This window comes from Eubalaena glacialis, chromosome 2 (assembly GCF_028564815.1).
Source record: "Eubalaena glacialis isolate mEubGla1 chromosome 2, mEubGla1.1.hap2.+ XY, whole genome shotgun sequence".
Lineage (NCBI taxonomy): Eukaryota > Metazoa > Chordata > Mammalia > Artiodactyla > Balaenidae > Eubalaena > Eubalaena glacialis.
Genome location: NC_083717.1, coordinates 62835138 through 62854373, shown reverse-complemented (window position 1 = coordinate 62854373; position 19236 = coordinate 62835138). Strand labels below are relative to the sequence as shown.

The 19236-nt window shown below is 55.8% G+C and overlaps 1 protein-coding gene across 14 annotated transcripts in view; it reads left to right on the top strand.

The window, feature by feature from the left end:
* The window catches only part of PML (PML nuclear body scaffold), a 43755-nt gene extending 26557 nt beyond the window's left edge, over positions 1-17198 (top strand). Inside the window, exons 5-9 of one of the 14 annotated variants that reach the window (XM_061180065.1) lie at positions 1565-1684; positions 2088-2346; positions 3805-3857; positions 12567-12717; positions 13790-17198. In XM_061180065.1, the coding sequence (XP_061036048.1) occupies positions 1565-1684; positions 2088-2346; positions 3805-3857; positions 12567-12717; positions 13790-14574 (1368 nt within the window). In that variant the 3' untranslated portion in view covers positions 14575-17198. The other 13 variants (XM_061180068.1, XM_061180062.1, XM_061180076.1 and 10 more) reach the window with 13 other exon arrangements.
* The last annotated feature ends 2038 nt before the right edge of the window (positions 17199-19236 follow it).

The window sequence follows — 19236 nt, the reverse complement described above, 5'->3', positions numbered from 1 at the left end:
AAGAGCCCCACCTCAGGGTCCCGGTCCCCAGCACGTGGCCTGTCACGCGGGGCTTTCCCTGCCTTCCCCAGCCTGGGCTTGGCCAGGTAATCCCTGCTGTTCACCCCGTGAGGGTGGGCCTGACCATGTCCCCCACCACACGGGAGGGACAGAGCTTGTCCTGAGGAAAGCACATCCCTGGCCTCATCCTCTTACAGCCCAGTGCCTGGCTTTTCTCTGCTCAACCCAGAGCCCCCTCCAGCTGTGTGGGAATCCCCTTCCTTCACTGGGTGGACGGACTGCAGGCTCCTGATGGATGGGCATCCACTGAGCACACAGGGGGTGTGAGGTGCTAAGGGGTCAGGATTGCAGGCAGGAGTGGCAAGCCAGGGCCCCTGGATTGAGCCCCAGAGTCTGGGCCTCCCCTTTTGGAGGGACACTCCCCACGTCACCCACTTGGTTTCAGCAAAAGGTCCAGCTTATTCTTCAGTGTCACACGGTAGGGAAGGATGGTGCAGAGGGATGTTAAAGGATAAGTGGGTGCAGGAAGGGAACTTGCATTTCAAAAACACGATTCAAGCCCTGGTCCAGGCCCTTATTAGGTATGTGACCTTAGGAAATCACTTCACCTCTTTGTGCCTCGGTTTCCTTCTCTGTAGATTGGCAATAATTATAATAAAGTACCATCCTCTTTTTTTTAACTATAATTTTATTGTAAAATTCACATAAGAAAATTCACCATTTTAACTATTTTAAAGTGTACAATCCAGTGACATTTAGTACACTCACAGTCTGGTACAACAATCCCACCTCTAGTTCCAGAGTACTTTCATTACCCCAAAAGGAAACCCGGTACCCATGAAGCAGTCACTCCTCACTTCCCCTCCCCCAGCCCCTGGCAACCACCAATCTGCTGTCTCTGTGCATTGGCACTTCTGAATATTTCATATAAATGGAATCATACAGTATGTATTCTTCTGTGGCTGGCTTTTCACTTAGCCTGATGTGTTCAAGGTTCATCCACGTTGTGTGTGTCAGAACTTCATTCCTTTTTATGGCTGGATAATATTCCCCTGAATGGCTATCCCACATTTTGTTTATCCATTCATCAGCTGATGGACATTTGGGTTGTTTCCACCTTTTGGCTATTGTGAACATGTGACAGGGAGGCCAGTGTCAGCTTAGTGGAAGGATTTCCTCCCTGTTATGACTTTGCAGCTGGAGACGAACTGCTTCCATTAGTAGTGAGCACTTTGTCCCTGGAGTTGTCTAGGCTGGGCCTAGTTGTCAAGCGAGCCTTGAGTTGTTGGGCAGTGTGATCCCTGAGGTCATCTTCCAGCCCCGTTAGGATGCACAGGCATTGAAGTGGTCCCTGGATGCCAGCACCTCAGGGTCACAAGGGGGTGAAGTCATGGAGGCTGTGGGGAGGACTTCTGGTCCCCAATAGGCTCTGGGCTTTGGACTGGGCAGCCTGCACCTGTTTCTGGGTGAGGCCTTGGGGACTGGGCTGACCCCAGGCCTGGGGACCTGGCCCTGGTCCTGCTGCCTGGTCATTTCTGACTACCCTCATTTCCTGACTTTGCAGCCAGAGGAGGCGCAGAGGGCCCAGGTGCAGGTCCCGGGATTGGCTGTGGTACAGCCGGTGCCAGGGGCACACCCTGTGCCAGTGTACGCCTACTCCATCAAAGACCACTCCTGCAGAGAGGTAAGGTTCTCCCCCGCCCTCCCCTCCCCTCCCGAGGGCCCAGATGCTCCTAGGCGGTAAGAGGTGGAGCTGAAGTGAGAATCCAGACCTCAATAGGCACCTACTCTACGCTCTCCCTGCTCTTGGTTGCCCTGTCAGGAAGCTCCTCTCCAAGCATGAGCCCCTCCCAGGGCAGTCAGAGGCCAGCAGAGGTCGGTGGTCAGTGGTCACCAGCAGGGCCAGTGTGCATGCTGACCTGGGAGGGCATCCTGTATAGAGAGGCGTGATCTGCATGGCAGATAGCAGAGGGAACAGCAGGAGGAAAGGGCACGGGGGGCACAGGTTCCTGCCAGCCAGGTCTGGTCTCTGCCCGCTGCCCCAGTGGGAGGCTCCTGACCCTACCCTGTGACTCCCCGCTGCACAGGAGGTCTCCAACACAGCCACACCACAGAAGAGGAAGTCCTGCCAGACCGAGTGCCCCAGGAAGGTCATCAAGATGGAGTCTGAGGAGGAGAAAGAGTCAAAGTTGGCTCGGAGCTCCCCTGAGCAGCCCAGGCCCAGCACCTCCAAGGCAGTCTCGCCACCCCACCTGGACAGGGTCCCCAGCCCCAAGAGCCCCGTCATAGGAAATGAGACCTTCCTGCCCGAGAGCAACCATGCGACCAGCGACCCTGGGGAGGCAGGTAGGGAGGTGGGTGGGCAGCAGAGGCTGAGGCCTGCACGCTGTCCTCCAGGGGCTGGGTGGGACCCCTCTTCTGCATCCTGACCCTACCCACGGAGCCCAAAGCCAACAGCATTCCCTGTGTGTCCTGCCCTCAGCTGCCACCAAACGGGGAAGGGAAAGCCCAGGGTTGGTCTGGGGGGTGAGAGTGGATAGTTTAGCCTGTGCTTTGCTGGGATGCCAGTGTGACGAGCGTGACGGGCCAAAGACCACATCTTACTTCCTTCCCCTAACACACTGTTCACACTCTTACAGAACCCAGCACTGTGGCTCTGCACGGGGTGGGTCTCCCCAAGAAATGTTTGTTGGTGGGTGCCTGGCATGTGCCCAGAGAGGACTTGGGTAAAGTCCACACCCATCGGTTCCCAGATTTTTCTGCCACCTGCCTAAGGTACCTCGTTTGTCCTAGATACCTTTTATGGCCCCTGCCAGAGAGGGAGTCCTTTCACGTGAGTTGAGGTCAACCCATAGAATTCTGCAACGTTCAAGACAGTTCTTCCTGGATCTGTTTTACCCAGAGTCCAGCTTTATTTTCATTCTAGGTCCCACACTGACCCCTGTCCCTGGTCACACTGAACCCCGACCCTGGTCACACACTCAGCCCTGACTGATAATCCTTGCTCACAAATACTATTGGTAATCAGAAGGTTTTGATTAACCTAGATAAAGTATCCTTTTTAAAAATTAATTAAGTTGTTTATTTATTTATTGGCTGTGTTGGGTCTTTGTTGCTGTGTGCAGGCTTTCTCTAGTTGCGGCGGGCGGGGGCTACTCTTCCTTCTGGTGTGCGGGCTTCTCATTGCAGTGGCTTCTCTTATTGTGGAGCACGGGCTCTAGGTGCGTGGGCTTCAGTAGTTGTGGCACGCGGGCTCAGTAGCTGTGGTTCGTGGGCTCTAGAGCGCAGGCTCAGTAGTTGTGGCGCACGGGCTTAGTTGCTCCAGGGCATGTGGGATCTTCCCGGACCAGGGCTCGAACCCGTGTCCCCTGCATTGGCAGGCGGATTCTTAACCACTGCGCCACCAGGGAAGCCCGATAAAATATCTTTTAACTCAAACATCTCGTGGCTCAGGGAGCTGAGAAATGGAACAAACCAGTGTGCTGCTTTAGGACGGCAAAAGGTTCCAAACCAGGTGGTGCTTGTCACGCCCCCTCTAAAGGTAGTAAATTCTGAATCACTCCAGGGCCAACAGCTGAATTAAGTGTTCACAGGCGAGGCACAGTAGGCAGTGATGGAAAGCCACCTTGAATAACCCCTCTGCACAAGCAGATTCACACGCTGAATGTTCACATCCCCCCTTGCAGGGCACACGTCACCCACCCGGTCCACTGGCCTGCAAGGATCCCCACGGGAGAACACCCTGGGCTCCATCCACGGGCACCCGTGGCAGGCCCTAACATTGTCTCCCCTACCCCGTTTCAGAGGAGCGCGTCGTGGTGATCAGCAGCTCGGAAGACTCAGATGCCGAAAACTCGGTGAGTGGTTCAGAAGTTCGGCCTAGGACTCCTGCCTCCCCCCATTCCAGGTCCCAGGGGGCGCAGCCACAGCAGGTGACTCTCAGACTCGCCTTGCGCCTGGGGAATTTACCAGCAAGGCAGTGAGTCCTGAGCTGTCCAGAGGATAGTCTCCAAATGCCAGCTGTGGTCTGGATCACCCCGACCCTCCCTCCATACCAGGGCAGGAGCCTTCAGTAATCATATGTACTCTTCTGAAAAGCTGGGAGAGGGCTTCCTTCCAGAGCTCTGTCTCATTTCTGGACTAGCCAATGCCTGTGTCTGGAGCTTCCTTATGCATTTTCTGCCCTCTTAAGTCCTCGGTGAGAAGGGCGGACAAGCGTTCATTCCCTGGTTAATGGCAGCTGTTGAGGGCTCTCTGGGGGTGTGAGGGCGCAGGGCAGCCCCGTGCAGGGCCCAAACAAGCACATGGTGACTCCATGTAAGAAGAACTTCTTTAAAGCCATCCCACAATGGAACAAGTGACCTTACGGGTTGTGACCCTTCTGTCCCTGGAGGTTTGTTAATGGAGGCTGGGCTGTCACCTGTCCAGGGGCAAAAGGGATCGGAATAGAGTGGAAGGTTGGACTGGGTGGCCCCTGAGGTCCCTTCCAGCCCTCAGTCTGAGGTTCTGTGTTGGAAAGCGTGTGGAGCCCACGGAGACCGTCGCACCTCCCTCCTCGCCAGCCCAACCCCCGCCGAGAGCTCGCCGAGCGTCCCACCCCTGCCGGGCCTCTCGTCTGCCCCGTGGCACATGCCGACCCCCAGCCTGGCCTCCCCACCATCCTGCCGAGCAAGCTGCCGTCCCTGATGCTGAGTGTCCCGGACAGCCTGCCGCTCACCAGGAGCAAGCTGCCATCCACCGTGGGATCAACTTCCTATCACGCAGAGCACAAAGAAACCCGCGCCTTCGCCACATCTTACGCCTGCCCCTCAGAGTGTATTGTGCCCCCATGTGGACTTGTTCTCCCTCCCAAGGGCCAGTCCAGGCCACCACCCCGGCCACCACCGGGACTCCCAGCCAACCTGCCAATCCCCAGGAGTGTCCCGCCCGCCTCCAAAGGGCCAACGGCCAACCCCGCCGGGCGGGACAGGCAGCACGATCCCGCGGGCGCTCCCTCCGCGGCTCCCCGCGTGTGGCCCAGTGGCTCAACAACTTCTTTGCCCTTCCTCTCTCTGTGGCTCCCCAGCTTGATGCCTCTCTCAGGGGGGGGCTCGGGGGAGGCAGAGCACCCCAGACTCTTGGAGCAGGAGTCTCCTCTGGGGACTCTGGCAGAGCCCCCATGGAGAATCCCCAAGTCCAGGTCCCACTGGAAGTCCCTCCAAATGCATTCCCACCACCCCACTCTCCAAAGAGGCCTCCCACCAGCACGGGCCCCCCGCAGACAAGCCTCTGAGAGCCCCAAGTGCCTCCCTCCTCTGCAGCCCTGACCCTGGTCACCTTCCTCTTGTAACCTTGTGGCCAACACACCCCCTCTGCTCCCCGAGCCCCCTCCACCCTGCTGCCCAGCCCACGCACCTAAAGGCCCTACACACAGTAGGCATCCAATACATCATCAGAGAGTGAACCAGGGAATGAATGGCTCCATGGACCTCTGGGCAAAGAGACAAGTCCTCCCCAGCCAGGGTGTCGTGACTGAGATTCAGGCCCTTGTTCCTCACATCCTCGGGCCTCTTTGCCCAAGACAAGGAAGCTTCTCACACCCTTTGCACCTCCCACTGCCCCACCCCTCCACCCCAAGCCTTCCCACTGGGCCTCTGCCAGGATGTAAGCCCACGAGGGCAGGGACTGTGTCGCTCCCAGGCCCTGGCAGGTGCGGCTGCTCAATAAATACTTGTTGAACGATCACCCTTGCAAACCCTTCTTCCATGACCATCAGATTCCCTGCTGGGCTTAGCTCTTCCCTGCAGGTGGTTTTTGTCTCCTCCCTGCACTGACGCTTGGTTCACCTATGAGGCTGCTATGTCCCTCTTTCCCCCACATCCTGGGAGCATCAGAGGTGGGAGGTGGGGTCCAGGCCCTCTGTGCCTCCTGTTTGGGTCCCACTGTCTGGCAAGATCCCCTGTGCCTTTGAGGTTCGGGCTCTCCAGATGAACCCCACTTTCCCCAGCTCATCTCAGACATCCTCCTGCCTCCCCCCACATAGGAAGACTGCCTCCTAGGTTTCCTCTCCCCACGCAGGTCCAGCCTTCCTGGGTGACTTCAATATCCACCACCCTGGTCTCTCCTCGCCTTGACCTTTCAGGGTTCTTTGCCCCATTCCCCTGCAGCTGCCAACCCCATCCCCCATGCCCCCTCCCCCCAGACCTCGCCATCACTGAGAACTTTCCATCTCTAAACTGTCCCACGCAGACTCTGACCACAGCCGTCTGCTCCTTGAGCTCTCAATCCGTTCCTTCCAGGACCTCTGCCCTCTCCCTTCCAGCTCCTTCTGCCTCTGCCTCTGCCTTCTGCCCACCAGCCAGCAAGGTCCCCCATTTCAGCCAACCTTTCAACAGGATCTCAGTGCCCTGCCTCCCCCACCCCCGGCCTCCTGGTAGCCTGCCCTCCAAAGACAGCCCTGGAAGGATTCGGTAGCGTTCCCCCGCTCCACGCCGCCACCTGGAGGCCAACTTGCGTTGGAGAAAAGTCAAGGCCAGGAAAGCTACAAATGATTGTCTCCTGGGCTCCCTGGCCTCCTGCCTCAGCATGCCCCTCTGCTCTCCACAGCCCCTCGCTGCACCTCCACTTCCCTAGCTCTGGTCCCTCATCCCCGCCCCCCTCGCTCTTGCCAGGTGGCCGCACCTTCTGCCCTCGGAGGATGACAGGTGGCATGGGAGCAGCCCCCATCTCGCTCTCTGATGACAGATTGTCCCGACCAGGTTACATCCTTCCCCCGTTCCTTCTGTTAGGGTGGTGGGGATGGCCACCTCCCTCTAGGACTCACTCCCCCTCTTCCTGGCCCCGCCCTCCTGTCTCCTTGGGAGCCTACTGCATCCCCCCATCCTCATTTGTGTCTTCAAACACATCCTATGGGCTACAGCTAGGCACCCTGAAGAAAGTCTTTCCTATCTCGGCAACCCCCCACCCCAGACCTTCACCCCCTTGGTGCTCCTTCCTCACCCCACTCCCCTGCCCTTCCCCACCATGCCAGTGAGCCCTGCCACCAGCGCCAAGGTAACCTCCACGCCTCCGAGTCCAGTGGTCATCTTCAGTCCTAACTCCCCAAAAGACTCTGCATCCCTTGGGTTCAGGACACTTCCTCCTGCAGCTCTGGCTGCTCCTCCCCACTCCCCCTTCAGGTCTCTTTGTTCTTTTAACTGTTGTTCTCCAGCTTAGGTCTGGGCCTTCTTCTCTTTCTAGTCTGTGTACTCCCCCCATGATCTCAGCCACACGCACGGCTTCACTATGGGCTGCCCGCCGGACCAGTAGAGCCAATGGCGTCCTGACGGCTCCACTCGGATGCCCCATAGAAGCCTCAAACTCACCTCTCCGCCTCTCCTCCTCTCCTCCCAGTAAATTGCACCATCTGCCTAGTTACAGAAGCCATAGACCCCAGAGCTGCCCAGGACTCCCCCTATGCTTTTTATTATTCCTCACAGCCAGTCACTTTTTGAGTCTTTCCATGTTCTAAATTCCTCTGAAATCTGGACACTTCTTTCTATCCCATAATCTTGATAAAATTAAAACAAGACTAACCTTGGGTAGCGACAGAAGCCTGGGAAGGAAAGAGAGAGAGATGGATTGGAACGCCCTTAGTCTTGCCAGACTTCATGAGTGTCAGGTGGAGGCACTGAAACCAGCAATATTTTGGGGGTGGGGTGGGACAGGGGTGGTTAGTCTAGTGCTCAGCTATCAGCAAGGAGCCACTGGATGATATCTGAGGTTGATCAACTCAGGAAGGAGAAGCACATTTCAGGTTATGAAGAATTAGACGATTAGAAGCAGCTGCTCACCTTTGGAGAGCAGGTCTGGAGGCAAGAGAGCCAGAGGATCACTGCCTTTGTGTAGGGGTTCTTCTGACAAGTTTTTCAAATTAACCATTACACGAGTCCAAAACTTGTTGGAAAAAAAAAATGTAAAAAGAACACAAATTAGATCCCCCTAAGTAGGTGCATCTCTCACCCACCTTCCATACCCCCTTCCAGATCCCTGGTGCTCCCAGAGTTCCTTGGAGGAAGGGAGCAGGGCAACATTTGCAGGGTGCTCCAGACTCCCCTGTCCTCCCCTCTGCAGCCTTTATCTAACCTACCAGTGTGTGAGAGTTGTAGAATACTGGTCTGCTAAGATGCTGCGTTTCCAAGTGTACCAGGGTGTGTAGGCCCCCTGCTCGGGCTGCAGCTGTGTCAGTGGCTGGAATCGAGACGTCGGGGGGGTCGGTTCTGGCACAGACCTGGCGTGGTGGGCAGGGCTGCTGGGGAGAGGCTGCCTGGGCAGCAGGGGTGCTCTGTAGGAGACCCCGCTCCTGCTGGGAGAGGCAGTGGGGCTGTAGTCTTGGGGTTCAGGGGCGAGACACAGGTCTGATGCTGGAGACCTGGAGTGAGGACTGTGCTTAAAAATGAGGTGGGTCAGACACATGTCTGCTGCGGGCCCCGTGTTAACGGATCCGAAGCTGAAAAAGATAGATGCTCTCATCCACTCTTCAGACAGAAGACTCACCCCAGTGCCCGATAGCAGCAGGACCAAGTGGAATCAGGAGGAGGCCTAGCCGAGGGGGCAGCCCCTGGCAGAAGTGGCAGTGGTGACCGGCAGTGGAAGGGAGGCCTGTGGGGAGCAGCTGATCCAGGGGAGGGACCGTGATGCTGGTGAGTGTGCGTATCAGAAAAAGAAACAGGTGCTCAGCTGAGAAGATGGGAGCCGTGTCCTCCGATGGGCAGCAGCAGCCTGCAGAGGGGCCAGAGCAGTGGGCAGAGGCCAGTAGGGGCCACAGGCTGGCTAATGGGATCGTTTAGGTTAACAGATAACATGTGAAGTATCTCTGGGGCCTTCAGGCTTTGCAAGAGCTGTGGTTTTGTGTCTGCAAAATACAGCGGTGCGTGCCTTGCCACACTGATCCCAGCTGTTGCTTAAGCTCGGGTGCTAAGAAAGTTCCTCAGGAGCTGGGGACTCTTGATTAGTATTAATGTCAGATACTAGATAGGTATCTTCAGGTGAGGATGTTGAATATCAAAGAGTTTGGCTCCTGTCTGGTTTGCTGATGCCCAAACGTGGAATAAATCAGTAATTAGGACAGTGGTTGCCAATCCTGGCTGTACACTGGTGTCACTTGGGGGGTTTTACCAAGGACAGATTCCTGGGTCCCACCCCCAGAGATTCTAACTGACTTGGTCTGGGGTGCAGCCTGGACATCAAGATTTTTTTAAGCTGCTTATGCACAACCAAAGTAGAGACTCACTAAATTGGGGGAGTCAATTGCACATTTGTGTCAGAGAAATGCTGCCCATTTGTATACGTATCAGCCTTGAGCAGAGGTGAGGTGTACATTGCTGGGATATGATCCAGGTGCAGAGGGGAAATACTGGATCTTCCCAGCTAAACCTCCTAGACTTCTGGAAGGTGATGTCAACCCAGCTTCTTCCTATGAGCACCTTGGACTGGCCATTACACCTGCTGTGTTGAGTTGGGATGTGATTGATCTGCTAAGTTGACTGTGATGAAGATAAGTGAAATAGAGCTCGTGAACCTGATTGCCTGTGTGTCCTAGTTGCCTGTGTATCCCGAAAAAAATCCCAGATCCCACGTGGCTCAGTCTGAACACAGTTTTGCAGTCAAAGAAACACAGTCCATTAACCAAGTGTCCAGTATTTACTCACATCTTTCAAAGACTATTACAGGGGATCCAACTCATAACTCACAGCAGCACTCCTTAAATCCTCCACCACTTCACCCTAGCCCTCATAATCTCCCACGCCCTGGTCCCTCAAAGCCTTATCCCACTTTTCACTTTGAGTCCTCACACATGGGCTCTGGTCTCTTCCCCGCTCCAGTTCCTTCCGTTGCCATTCCTTTCCCTTCCAAGCAAATCTCAGCTTTTTCCAATGAAAGGCCCTCTCCTAGATTCTTGGGTTCTGGTCTCTGCCACTCTCCCTCTCTATCCCCCACTCCCCATTATCCTGATTGTGGAATAAGGTCGGGAAGTGGCAGTGTCGGGGTGTGGAACAGGGGCAGAAAATGAGCAGGGCCAGAAAGACATCCTGCACTGGAGCCTCTACGTGCTGATTCTGTTAACTCTGGGTCTTTAAAAAAGTCTTTCTTAATTGTGTCAGTACTTCCCAGCTGTACTGCTGGGATTTAAGGCAGGGAGGGGGAACTGCGTTTACAGCTGGCTGGAGTTCAATGGGAGGCATTCCAGTAAGACCAGTCCCATGGGGTAGCCATACTTTATGGAAGTTCCCAAGGACAAGAGGAATCTGGGAGGAAGAGGAGTCACGGCTGGAAGATTCAGCCCTCCCTCCCCTGACAACTCAGCGGAAAGGGGTGTCCTTTTATTAAGGGAGCCAGCAGGTCTTCAATGAGTTCAGGATGAAGGATATTTCCATGACTATAAAAGAGAAAATGACCCCAGGACCATGGGAGGCTCTTTAAAAATGAGGTTCTCATGGCTATCATAAATGACCCTGGTATAAAGATGGGGGAGTTAGCGCAAGGATGCAGCTGTACTGCTTGCCAGGGAACTCAACCCTTGGAAGAGAATATCTGAAGAGAAGACTCTGGCCCTACAGCCTGAAGAGACAGTACCAGAAGACAGATGGAAGCACCCTGGGCCACTGCAAGGGCTTCTGCAGTTTGGAGCAAAGAGAAGAAGGAAGAAGGAAAAGCCCAGCGTACTGTGTCGGTGGGTGGCAGAGAGGACTCGGCCAAGGGGACAGCTCTTCAGCTGAAGCCCAGGGGAGGCCATAGAAAGGGGAGTCCAGCTCTTTCCACCAGCCCAAGTGTGAGAGCACCCCTGCCTTGTGATCAGAACAGGCACTGGAAGATTGGAGATAGAAAACAACTTGATTCTCCCATGGGGGAAGAAGGCAGCGTCTCCTGTCTACAGGCTAGCAACTTTAAGGAAGACTCCTGGAGAAGGCTCCTTATAGGGAGGCAAGGGAGCCATGACAGCGAGACAGAGACTCAGAGCAAGACAGGCCAAATGGATGTATGGCCAAATCGAGAATACAGATATGCAAGGCATATCTTTTGTCAAATTAGGGCCTCAGGTATAAAGTCCCAGAACTCACAGGCTGCTGTAAGCAAAACCAGCTCTAGATGGACTCATAGTGAATGTCTGTTTCTATCAGTGACTAGGAGGAAGTTGGTGAGCCTGGGGTAGGGCTATGAAAGGCAAATACAGATCAGCCCCTCTCAGGAAGCACATTTTAATTGTGATTAGTAAAGACTTTGCTCTTGGCTGATGTTTTGGTAAAACAAATGTTTCACCTGGAGGGTGGAAAGGCTTAAGAAAGTATGCTAATTCTGCCCCAGACCAGGGATGTTAGCCAGAGGCCAGAGTTCAGGGAGGCCTCAGATGGCCCCAGGTGAGGCCGACTCGATCAGCCACCAGGGACAGTCCCTAAGGGGGAAAGATCGAGGCCTGCTCTGGACTCTGTCCCAGCAGTGCCCCCAGCCGGCCCTGTGACATTGGCCATGTCCCTCCCGGTGTCTGATTAGTGTCCACAGGTGGCATTCACAGGAGGTTCTGAGCAGGCCACCAAAGACTGAACGTCTGGCTTTGGCAGGTGTGCAAATGATAAGCAATTAACTCTACATTACGAAAGACTCCACCTCTCTCTTTAGCCCCAACCCCGGGGTTTAAACTCTTATAGCCAGAGCTCTTCCCCACCCCCAAGGCCTTTCAACAGTGTTCTTGCCTTGGTGCGGGAGAGAACAGACCCTCAGGTGCCAGCCTTGGAGGAGGCCTGGCCTCCGGCTTCCCCAAGCACCATCTCCTGGACGCCAAACCTGGGGAGCCTTCTCTCCACTGTTCTCACAGCCAGGCTCTGTGTGTCCCCCTAGATGTGGCTGGCGTCCCAGAGGCCCAGCAGCCCTCCCCTCTCCTTTGTGCAGGACACTGGGACCTCAGCTCGCTTGGGGGACAGGAAAAGCCAGGCACCTTGCCCCTTCCAGAGAAACACCTGAGGTTCGAGATGAGCCTCCTTCCCCGTCCCAGGTTTATGATGTTTGTTCTGAGTCTGCTCAGAGAGACGAAGTCAGGAGCAGACACGTCGGGCCCTGCCAGCCTCGGCACTGGCACCTTCCCTGATCCTCCACGCCCAGCCCTGCTCGCCCGTGCGCACACTCACCCACACAGTATCACACTTTCACACACACTTGTGTCAACACAGGTCCACAGTCCCACACCCCTCGTGCGCACCCAGATGCACACACACACGATATTTGCACTCATTCCCACACATTTTTCACGCACACTCACACTTGCCCACGTGATCTCATCCTACTCACACACTAACGCACATGCCCTGGTTCACACGCACAACCCTCACACATGCACGTTCACATCCATTCATGTGCTCGCTTGGAGACCCATCTTCCCTTTCCCAGTAACATGCCCTCCCTCAGGTGCACACAGATGCCCCCACCATACCCACGTGCTTGAGTCCCCCCTGCCACACTCATGCACGCCTGCTCACGGGCACGGGCTCACGTTGCCACCGCGCTCCCTCTCGCCCCACGCAGACCCCTGACCTGTTGGTTTTTCTGTGTTGCAGTCCTCCCGAGAGCTGGCCGACAGCAGCAGCGAGTCCAGTGACCTCCAGCTGGAGGGCCCCAGTTCCCTCGGGGTCCTGGACGAGAACCTGGAGGACTCCCAAGCAGAAGACAGGCCCCTGGTTTTCTTTGACCTCAAGATTGACAATGAAAGTGGGTTCTCCAACGGCCACCCCCCACCCCTTTCTAGCTTAGTCCCTGAGTTCCCAGGCTAAGTGCAGACCTCAAAGCCATCTGCGAGTCCGGGAGAGCCCTGAGCTCTGGCCGATGGCTGCAGCCAGAGAGTGGGCAGAGCACTGGGCCTCCCAGGTATTTGAACTTGGTTCTTTGAATAAGGACGTCTGCTTTGACCAGTGCCTAAAGGCTTAAGGCAAGAGCCTCCAGGGTTCCTGCCCACCCCACCCCCATCTTAGGGAGCCCTGGGAACACACTTCTAAACAGAAACACGATGTGAAAGTCTGCTGCTGTGAGACCAGCAATCCAAGCACAGCCTTAGGCCATGACTGCACATTTCTGAATACAAGGCCAATTCGTTCCACGGTAGCTGCACAGGGAGGCCAGCAGAGCCAAGGTCCCAGAGAAATATGACCCCTTCTCCCTCAACTCCACGGTGCTTGCCCTGGCCCTGCAGAAGGCCAGGCCTTGTCCTGTGGCCTGGACTCAATGTGGTGCCAGCCCAGGCAGACGGAAGCAGCAGGTGTTTCCATAGGACAGAGAAGCAGTTTGCAGACCTCACTGGAAGATTCTGGGCCATGCTCTGCATGGAGTGGACCGGGCAGGTGTGCTATCTGACCCAGTGCTCTGACAGCTGAGGGCCTTAGCTATGTGACCGATGGGATTGGAGGCCAGGGGAAAGGGAGCGGAGGGCTAGGCAGAGACAGTGAGGGGTCTCGAGTGCAGGTGGGTGGAGGCTGGCAGAAGACAGACAGGAGGGACCTGGGGTGGAAGCGTTTGGTGAACTCGGCAAGGTGGCAGGGCAGGAGGGAGCTGGACTCCAGCAGGGGAGCAAGGGGGTGTGGAGGGCAGCCCCGCCTCCCCTTCTGAGCCCCGTCCCCATCAGAGCCAGGGTCAGAGATGCATTTGAGGCTGATGTTTGTTTCCTGCCAGCAGGCCCCAAGGTGGGGTCTCTGGATGGGGGGGGGTCGGCAGCCCTAGAGGACCCCCTGCTCCCGGTGGTGCCCCGCGGTGCCCTTGGGGCCTCACGCTGCCCTTCTCTCCTGCCCAGCCCAGAATATTAGCCAGCTGGCGGCCGTGAACCAGGAAAGCCAATTCCGCGTGATCATCCAGCCCGAGGCCTTCAACATCTACTCCAAGGCCGTCTCCCTGGAGGTGGGGCTGCAGCACTTCCTGTGCTTCCTGGGCAGCATGCGCCGGCCCATCCTGGCCTGCTATAAGCTGTGGGGGCCCGGCCTCCCCTACTTCTTCCAGGCCCTGGAGAACATGAACAAGCTGGGGGAGTTCCAGAACGCCATCTCAGGCTTCCTGGCCGCCCTGCCCCTCATCCGGGAGTGCGTGCCCGGGGCCAGCAGCTTCAAACTCAAGAGTCTGGCCAAGACCTACCTGGCGAGAAACATGAGTGAGCGCAGTGCCCTGGCAGCCGTGCTGACCATGCGCGACCTGTGCCGCCTCCTCGAGGTGTCCCCGGGCCCCCAGCTGGCCCCGCACGTCCACTCCTTCAGCAGCCTGCAGTGCTTTGCGTCCCTGCAGCCCCTGGTGCGGGCGGCTGTCCTGCCCCGGGCTGAGGCCCGCCTGCTGGCCCTGCACATGGTCAACTTCAAGGAGCTGCTGACCGCACACCGCCGTGATCCGCAGGGGGGCCTGAGGAAGTACAACCGCTTCCTGAGCCTACAGACCCCCTCGTTGCCCGCAAGCCAGCCTGCACTCAACCTGCAGGCTCTGGGCACCTACTTCGAAGGTCTGCTGGAAGGGCCGGCCTCAGCAGGGGCAGAAGGCATTGCTACCCCTCTGGCTGGCCACAGCTTGGCAGAAAGGGCTTCCCAGCAGAGCTGAGAGGAAGGGATGACTGGCTCAAACTCTTCTGGGGACAGAGAGGGATGGGGTCCCTGAGCCAGGCCCCGCCCATCACAGCATTCCCAGGTCCTGGTCCCCAGTTCTCCTTTGTCATTTGGTCCAGAATCAGTTTCCTTCTCTGGGACCAAATTCCTCTTCTCTATAAAGCCCACAGAGAAGGTTCCAAGGCCAAGCAGCCACCTGCCAAGCAGCCACCGCACAGATCCCTGTGCGGCCCTGGGAGCACGGGTAAGTTAGCTCACCAGACCCCTGGCCCCTCTCCTCCAGGTGCCAGAACCAGGGAGGTCCCTGGTGGAGAAGGCCTGGCCGCTGGGCTCTCGAAGTGGCCCCCGTATTGCCCCAGCCACCCGATTCCCACTCCCAAGGGTGTCCTTGCCACTCCTCCCTGACCCCTGGCCATGGCCCGAGGGGGGACCTGCTGACAGCACCCACAGACACTGCCTGCAACACCAGCGGTCCCACGGGTACCAAAGTGCCTTTCAAACCAAACCACCCCTTAGGGATTTGGGTTCTCCTAGCTTTTGCCTGCCCGGAGGCCAGCTCTGTTCACCTCCCCTCCGGAGTATTTTCACCCACAAAGGGCCTCCTCTCAGCAGAGACAGGGGCTGCTGCTCTACGCCTGTCCGTGCTTCCAGACTGTGACCCTTCCAAGCCTGCTTCCCTCCTCCTGCCCACACAGATGCCTCCCCTTAGTCGAGGCTTTGCCCTTCACGCCCTCTGCACTGCCCCCGGCCCCCAGCCCTCCTGAGGTGTGTCCTCCAACCCAGCGCCGCTTTCAGTGGACTCCAGGGACCCGCAGCATTGGAATCTCCCAGCAAGCTGCTTTAGTGCATTCTCCAGACAATTCTGATGCCTGCCAAGTTTCAGAACCATTGCTCTGATAGACTGCTCCTCCAGGGAGAAGCAGTGTGGAACAGCAGAGAAGGTCCTGGCCCTGGCCCTGACTGTGTGCATTGAGCGGAACCCAGGGAAGGGCCCCTTCCTGAGCCCCCACGTCTCCACCTATAAAATGGGCTGGTTAGCCAGCATGGTCCTAGAGCTCGCATCCAGCTCTGCCATTCTGGGGTTTTAGGAATGGACAGCAGGCCTCGGAGGCAGTGGTCAAGGAGTTTTTCATTCTTGAACCCTTGGTCCCAGCCCTAAGCTAAGGTCCCCAACCTTGTGGTCACACTACAGGTCAGCAGCAGAACACAGGCAGGTCAGGCCAGTCTCGTCTGACTAGCAGAACCACTGTCCCTTCCCCTCTGCCCCTCTCCCATCCCTCTTCCTTGGCCCCCTGATACTAGGATGCCTCCATGGCCTCAGCTTTCACGTGGGTGAAGGCTTTGCACCCACACCCCTGCCCCCATCCAGCGGGGGCCCTGAAGACCCACTGAGGGATCACATAGGAACGTGCCGCCACGTTGAGAGTGCTGGCTCTAACAGTGAACTCTGATGCATTTCAAATAAGATTCCGATTTAAAGTAGGCGCTGGCTCTGAAGCTCAGTAAAACAGGCTGGTGGGTGAGGGGAGGAGGGGGCTGGAGCCTCAGTCTGGCTGTGATGACCATCTTGGCAGCAGCAAGGCAGCGCTTGGGCCACTCCTCACAGCATCTTCCCCTCAGCCCCACCTCGGGACTGAGCCTGCTGATTGCCAGCTCCAAGCCCAGCCTCACAATGCTTTTTACCTTCAGATGGAGTTGATCACAGGTTTTACAGCAAAGGGCTGTTCTGCCCTCTCTCCACTGTCACAGCCTCCAATAAAGATGCGAATCGTCAAAGCCTGATGCACCAATCACAAACTCTGCTCAGCCCACCCCAGGAGCCACTGAGCAGCCTCTTGCCTGGTGAAGGGGGCACTTGCTGGCATAGCTGTTCTTTGTGGGGGGGGGGGTCTTTCAGGACTTAGCAGAGCTGAGCGCCCCTTGTTGCTCAGGTATGGGCCTCAAGGATAAGAGCCCCCATTCCAAGTGGGCAGACCAGGGTGGGCCTGTCTGGGATCATCTGCAAAGCGGGGAGCCACCTGGAGGGAAAGAAGCACCAGCTTCAAGAATTACCCCCTAGAGGGAGTCAGGGGCCAGAGACCAGGGTCTGTAGGAACTTTACCTCTGCCCCCTGCTGGATAATCCTGTACCCTGGATGTCACAGATGGAGTTCTCATTAGTGCCTGCAGGGATTCCCCTGGCACAGGCAGTGTAGGAATTAGCACCCCCATGGCCTGGGTGACGAGCCAGGTAATGTGATTTGAGCAGTGCCACTACCCTTAGCCCCACCTACCTGTCCCAGGTGCCCAAATTCCAGTCCTGGAGTTTTAGTCTCTAATTGCAAATCCAAATATGTCTCCTGTGCTTCATCTTTGAATTCTATCTCAGGTTTATCCATGTCAACTAACCACAAGCTTGCCGGGCTAGAAGTCAGGACACTGAGTTTCAATCCTCACTTAGTTGCCTCTGACTCTAGTCTGGTACATCAAACTCGTTGATGCTTAGGCTCTGATTCCGTAAAATGGTATAATATGGGTTGTTTTTACCTCATAGGATCTTGTGTGAACCAATGAGAAAATGTTTGTGAAAGTAGCCTTTTAATGTATGAAGAACCACACAAATGTAAGATCTTATTTTACTGACAACAAAGATGACAGTCTTATTGCTTTCTAAGTTATAGAAAAGTAAACAGATATTGGATCTTAGCCAACAAAGGACTTCGGCTTGTCTTCAAGGGAATAAAGAACAAGATCTGGCATGGAGCAGACAACTTAGTGGGGCGGGGGGGTCCTGGGTCCCAGGGAGCCAGGAAGGAGAGCAGGGGAGTCTACCTTGGAGTGGTTGAGCAGTAGGTGGCTTTGTGTCCCAAAAACACCCAGATGGGAGGTTTCAGCCACACAGACCTGGAGCAGACAACAGCTTTCCTGTGGCAGCCCAGCTCAGCCCTTCCCAGCCCTCCCCTACTCTCAGGCCCCTTTTTGAGGCCCAAGAGCTCAGTGACACCCCCAGGAAAGTCACTTGAAAATCTGCTTTAACCTCAACCTTGCTCTTCCTTTTAACTGCACAAAACTCAGCCGCTGCTCCAGTGCTTGGCCCTGCTGTTCCCCCACCCTGCACCCTCCCCTCATCCAGCCCTGGCCAGCCCCACCTCCACCCTTGTTCCTACCCTAGACTCACTCTGACCCCTAGTGCCAACCTTGACAATTCTCCATAATTCAGAGTTGACCTTTCACCCTGCACCTCCCGCAGGCCCCGCCCCCCCCCACCTCCACCTCCTCTGACCTTAGGCTTGTCTCCACCTCACACCCCGGCTGCCCTATACCTAGAGGAAGGGGTCCTTTCTCACCTCTCTTCAGTCCTCACAATTAAGGGAACTACACAGCTAGTGATATCAAATGTCAAGTCAGAGAGAGTCGCACCTTGTGGATCCTGCCCAGATGGAAGGGGAGCTGAGCTAGAGCAGCTCCCAGACTCACCAGCAGAGGGCGCTGCAGCCCCACAGGGCCTGGTGTCGAGGCTGCTGCTCCCCGCGGATGGCGAGGGGTGTGGTGTCAGATAAAGGCTCTGGGTTGCAGCAGTCTTTTCCAAAGTGCCGCGCATACTTCCGGTGGTGTGGGAAATATCTTTAGTGCATGGAGAAACATTTTTAACGTGTTAACCGCTTTGTATTTATTTTAACATCTATTAGAAAAAATATAGCCAGCCTCTCAACACCGTGATTTCTGGAACATGGTTGCTCAGAATGATGCTAAAATGGGATTCTTTACAGGTCTAATTTAAAGATAAATATGAAGTAACTACAAGCTCAGAAGGAACACAGGTATAGCAAAACTTGTGACTGTGGAAGTGGGGGACTTAATTTTGGGAAATACTGGGTTACCAGGGGCATTAGAGTGAGGATTAGAGCTAAGGTTAGGGCCCACATTAGAACCGGAATAAGATGGGGTGGGGTTAGGAGTCGGGGTGAGGCCTAAGGTTAAGATTTGGGGTTATATCAAATTTAGGGTCATATTTGGTCATTAAGGTTAGGAATTGAGTTAGGAATTTAATTAGGAATGGAGTTAGATAGGGAGTTCCCTGGTGGCCTAATGGTTAGGATTCGGTGCCATCACTGCTGTGGCCTGGGTTCAATCCCTGGTCGGGGAACTAACTGAGATCCTGCAAGCTTCGTGGCATGGCCAAAATATATATTTAAAAAAAAAAAAAAGAATGGAGTTAGAGTCACTCTTCAAGATACAGGTGTCACTTGAGCAACAGAAAAGTCCATGAAACTGTGGACAGATGGGCAGGAACTTCTGAGGAGGACCCCCTAATACAGAGCCTCAAGTGTAGTCAGACTCCCTCCCCATCCTCTTCTAGAAGCATCCAGCAGGGGTTCCACCTGAGCTCACTGAACCCTGGAGAGAGCACAATGACCCATCCCATCCAGGTGTGAAAGCCTCCTGGACAACCAGGTGAATAAAGCTCCCAGCTAACACGACTGAAAGATAACTACATGCTGGACACTCTTTTCTCATTCAGCACAGCTAACCTCATTTAGTCTCCCCAGACACCCTGTGCGGTTACATCATCATCCTCGTTCTATCCAGGACGTGGGGTGAGGGTTAGGGCAGGAAGGCGGAGTACCTTGCTCCAGGTCATTAAACTTGAATGTGGCAGAGTTGGGATTTGCCCCACA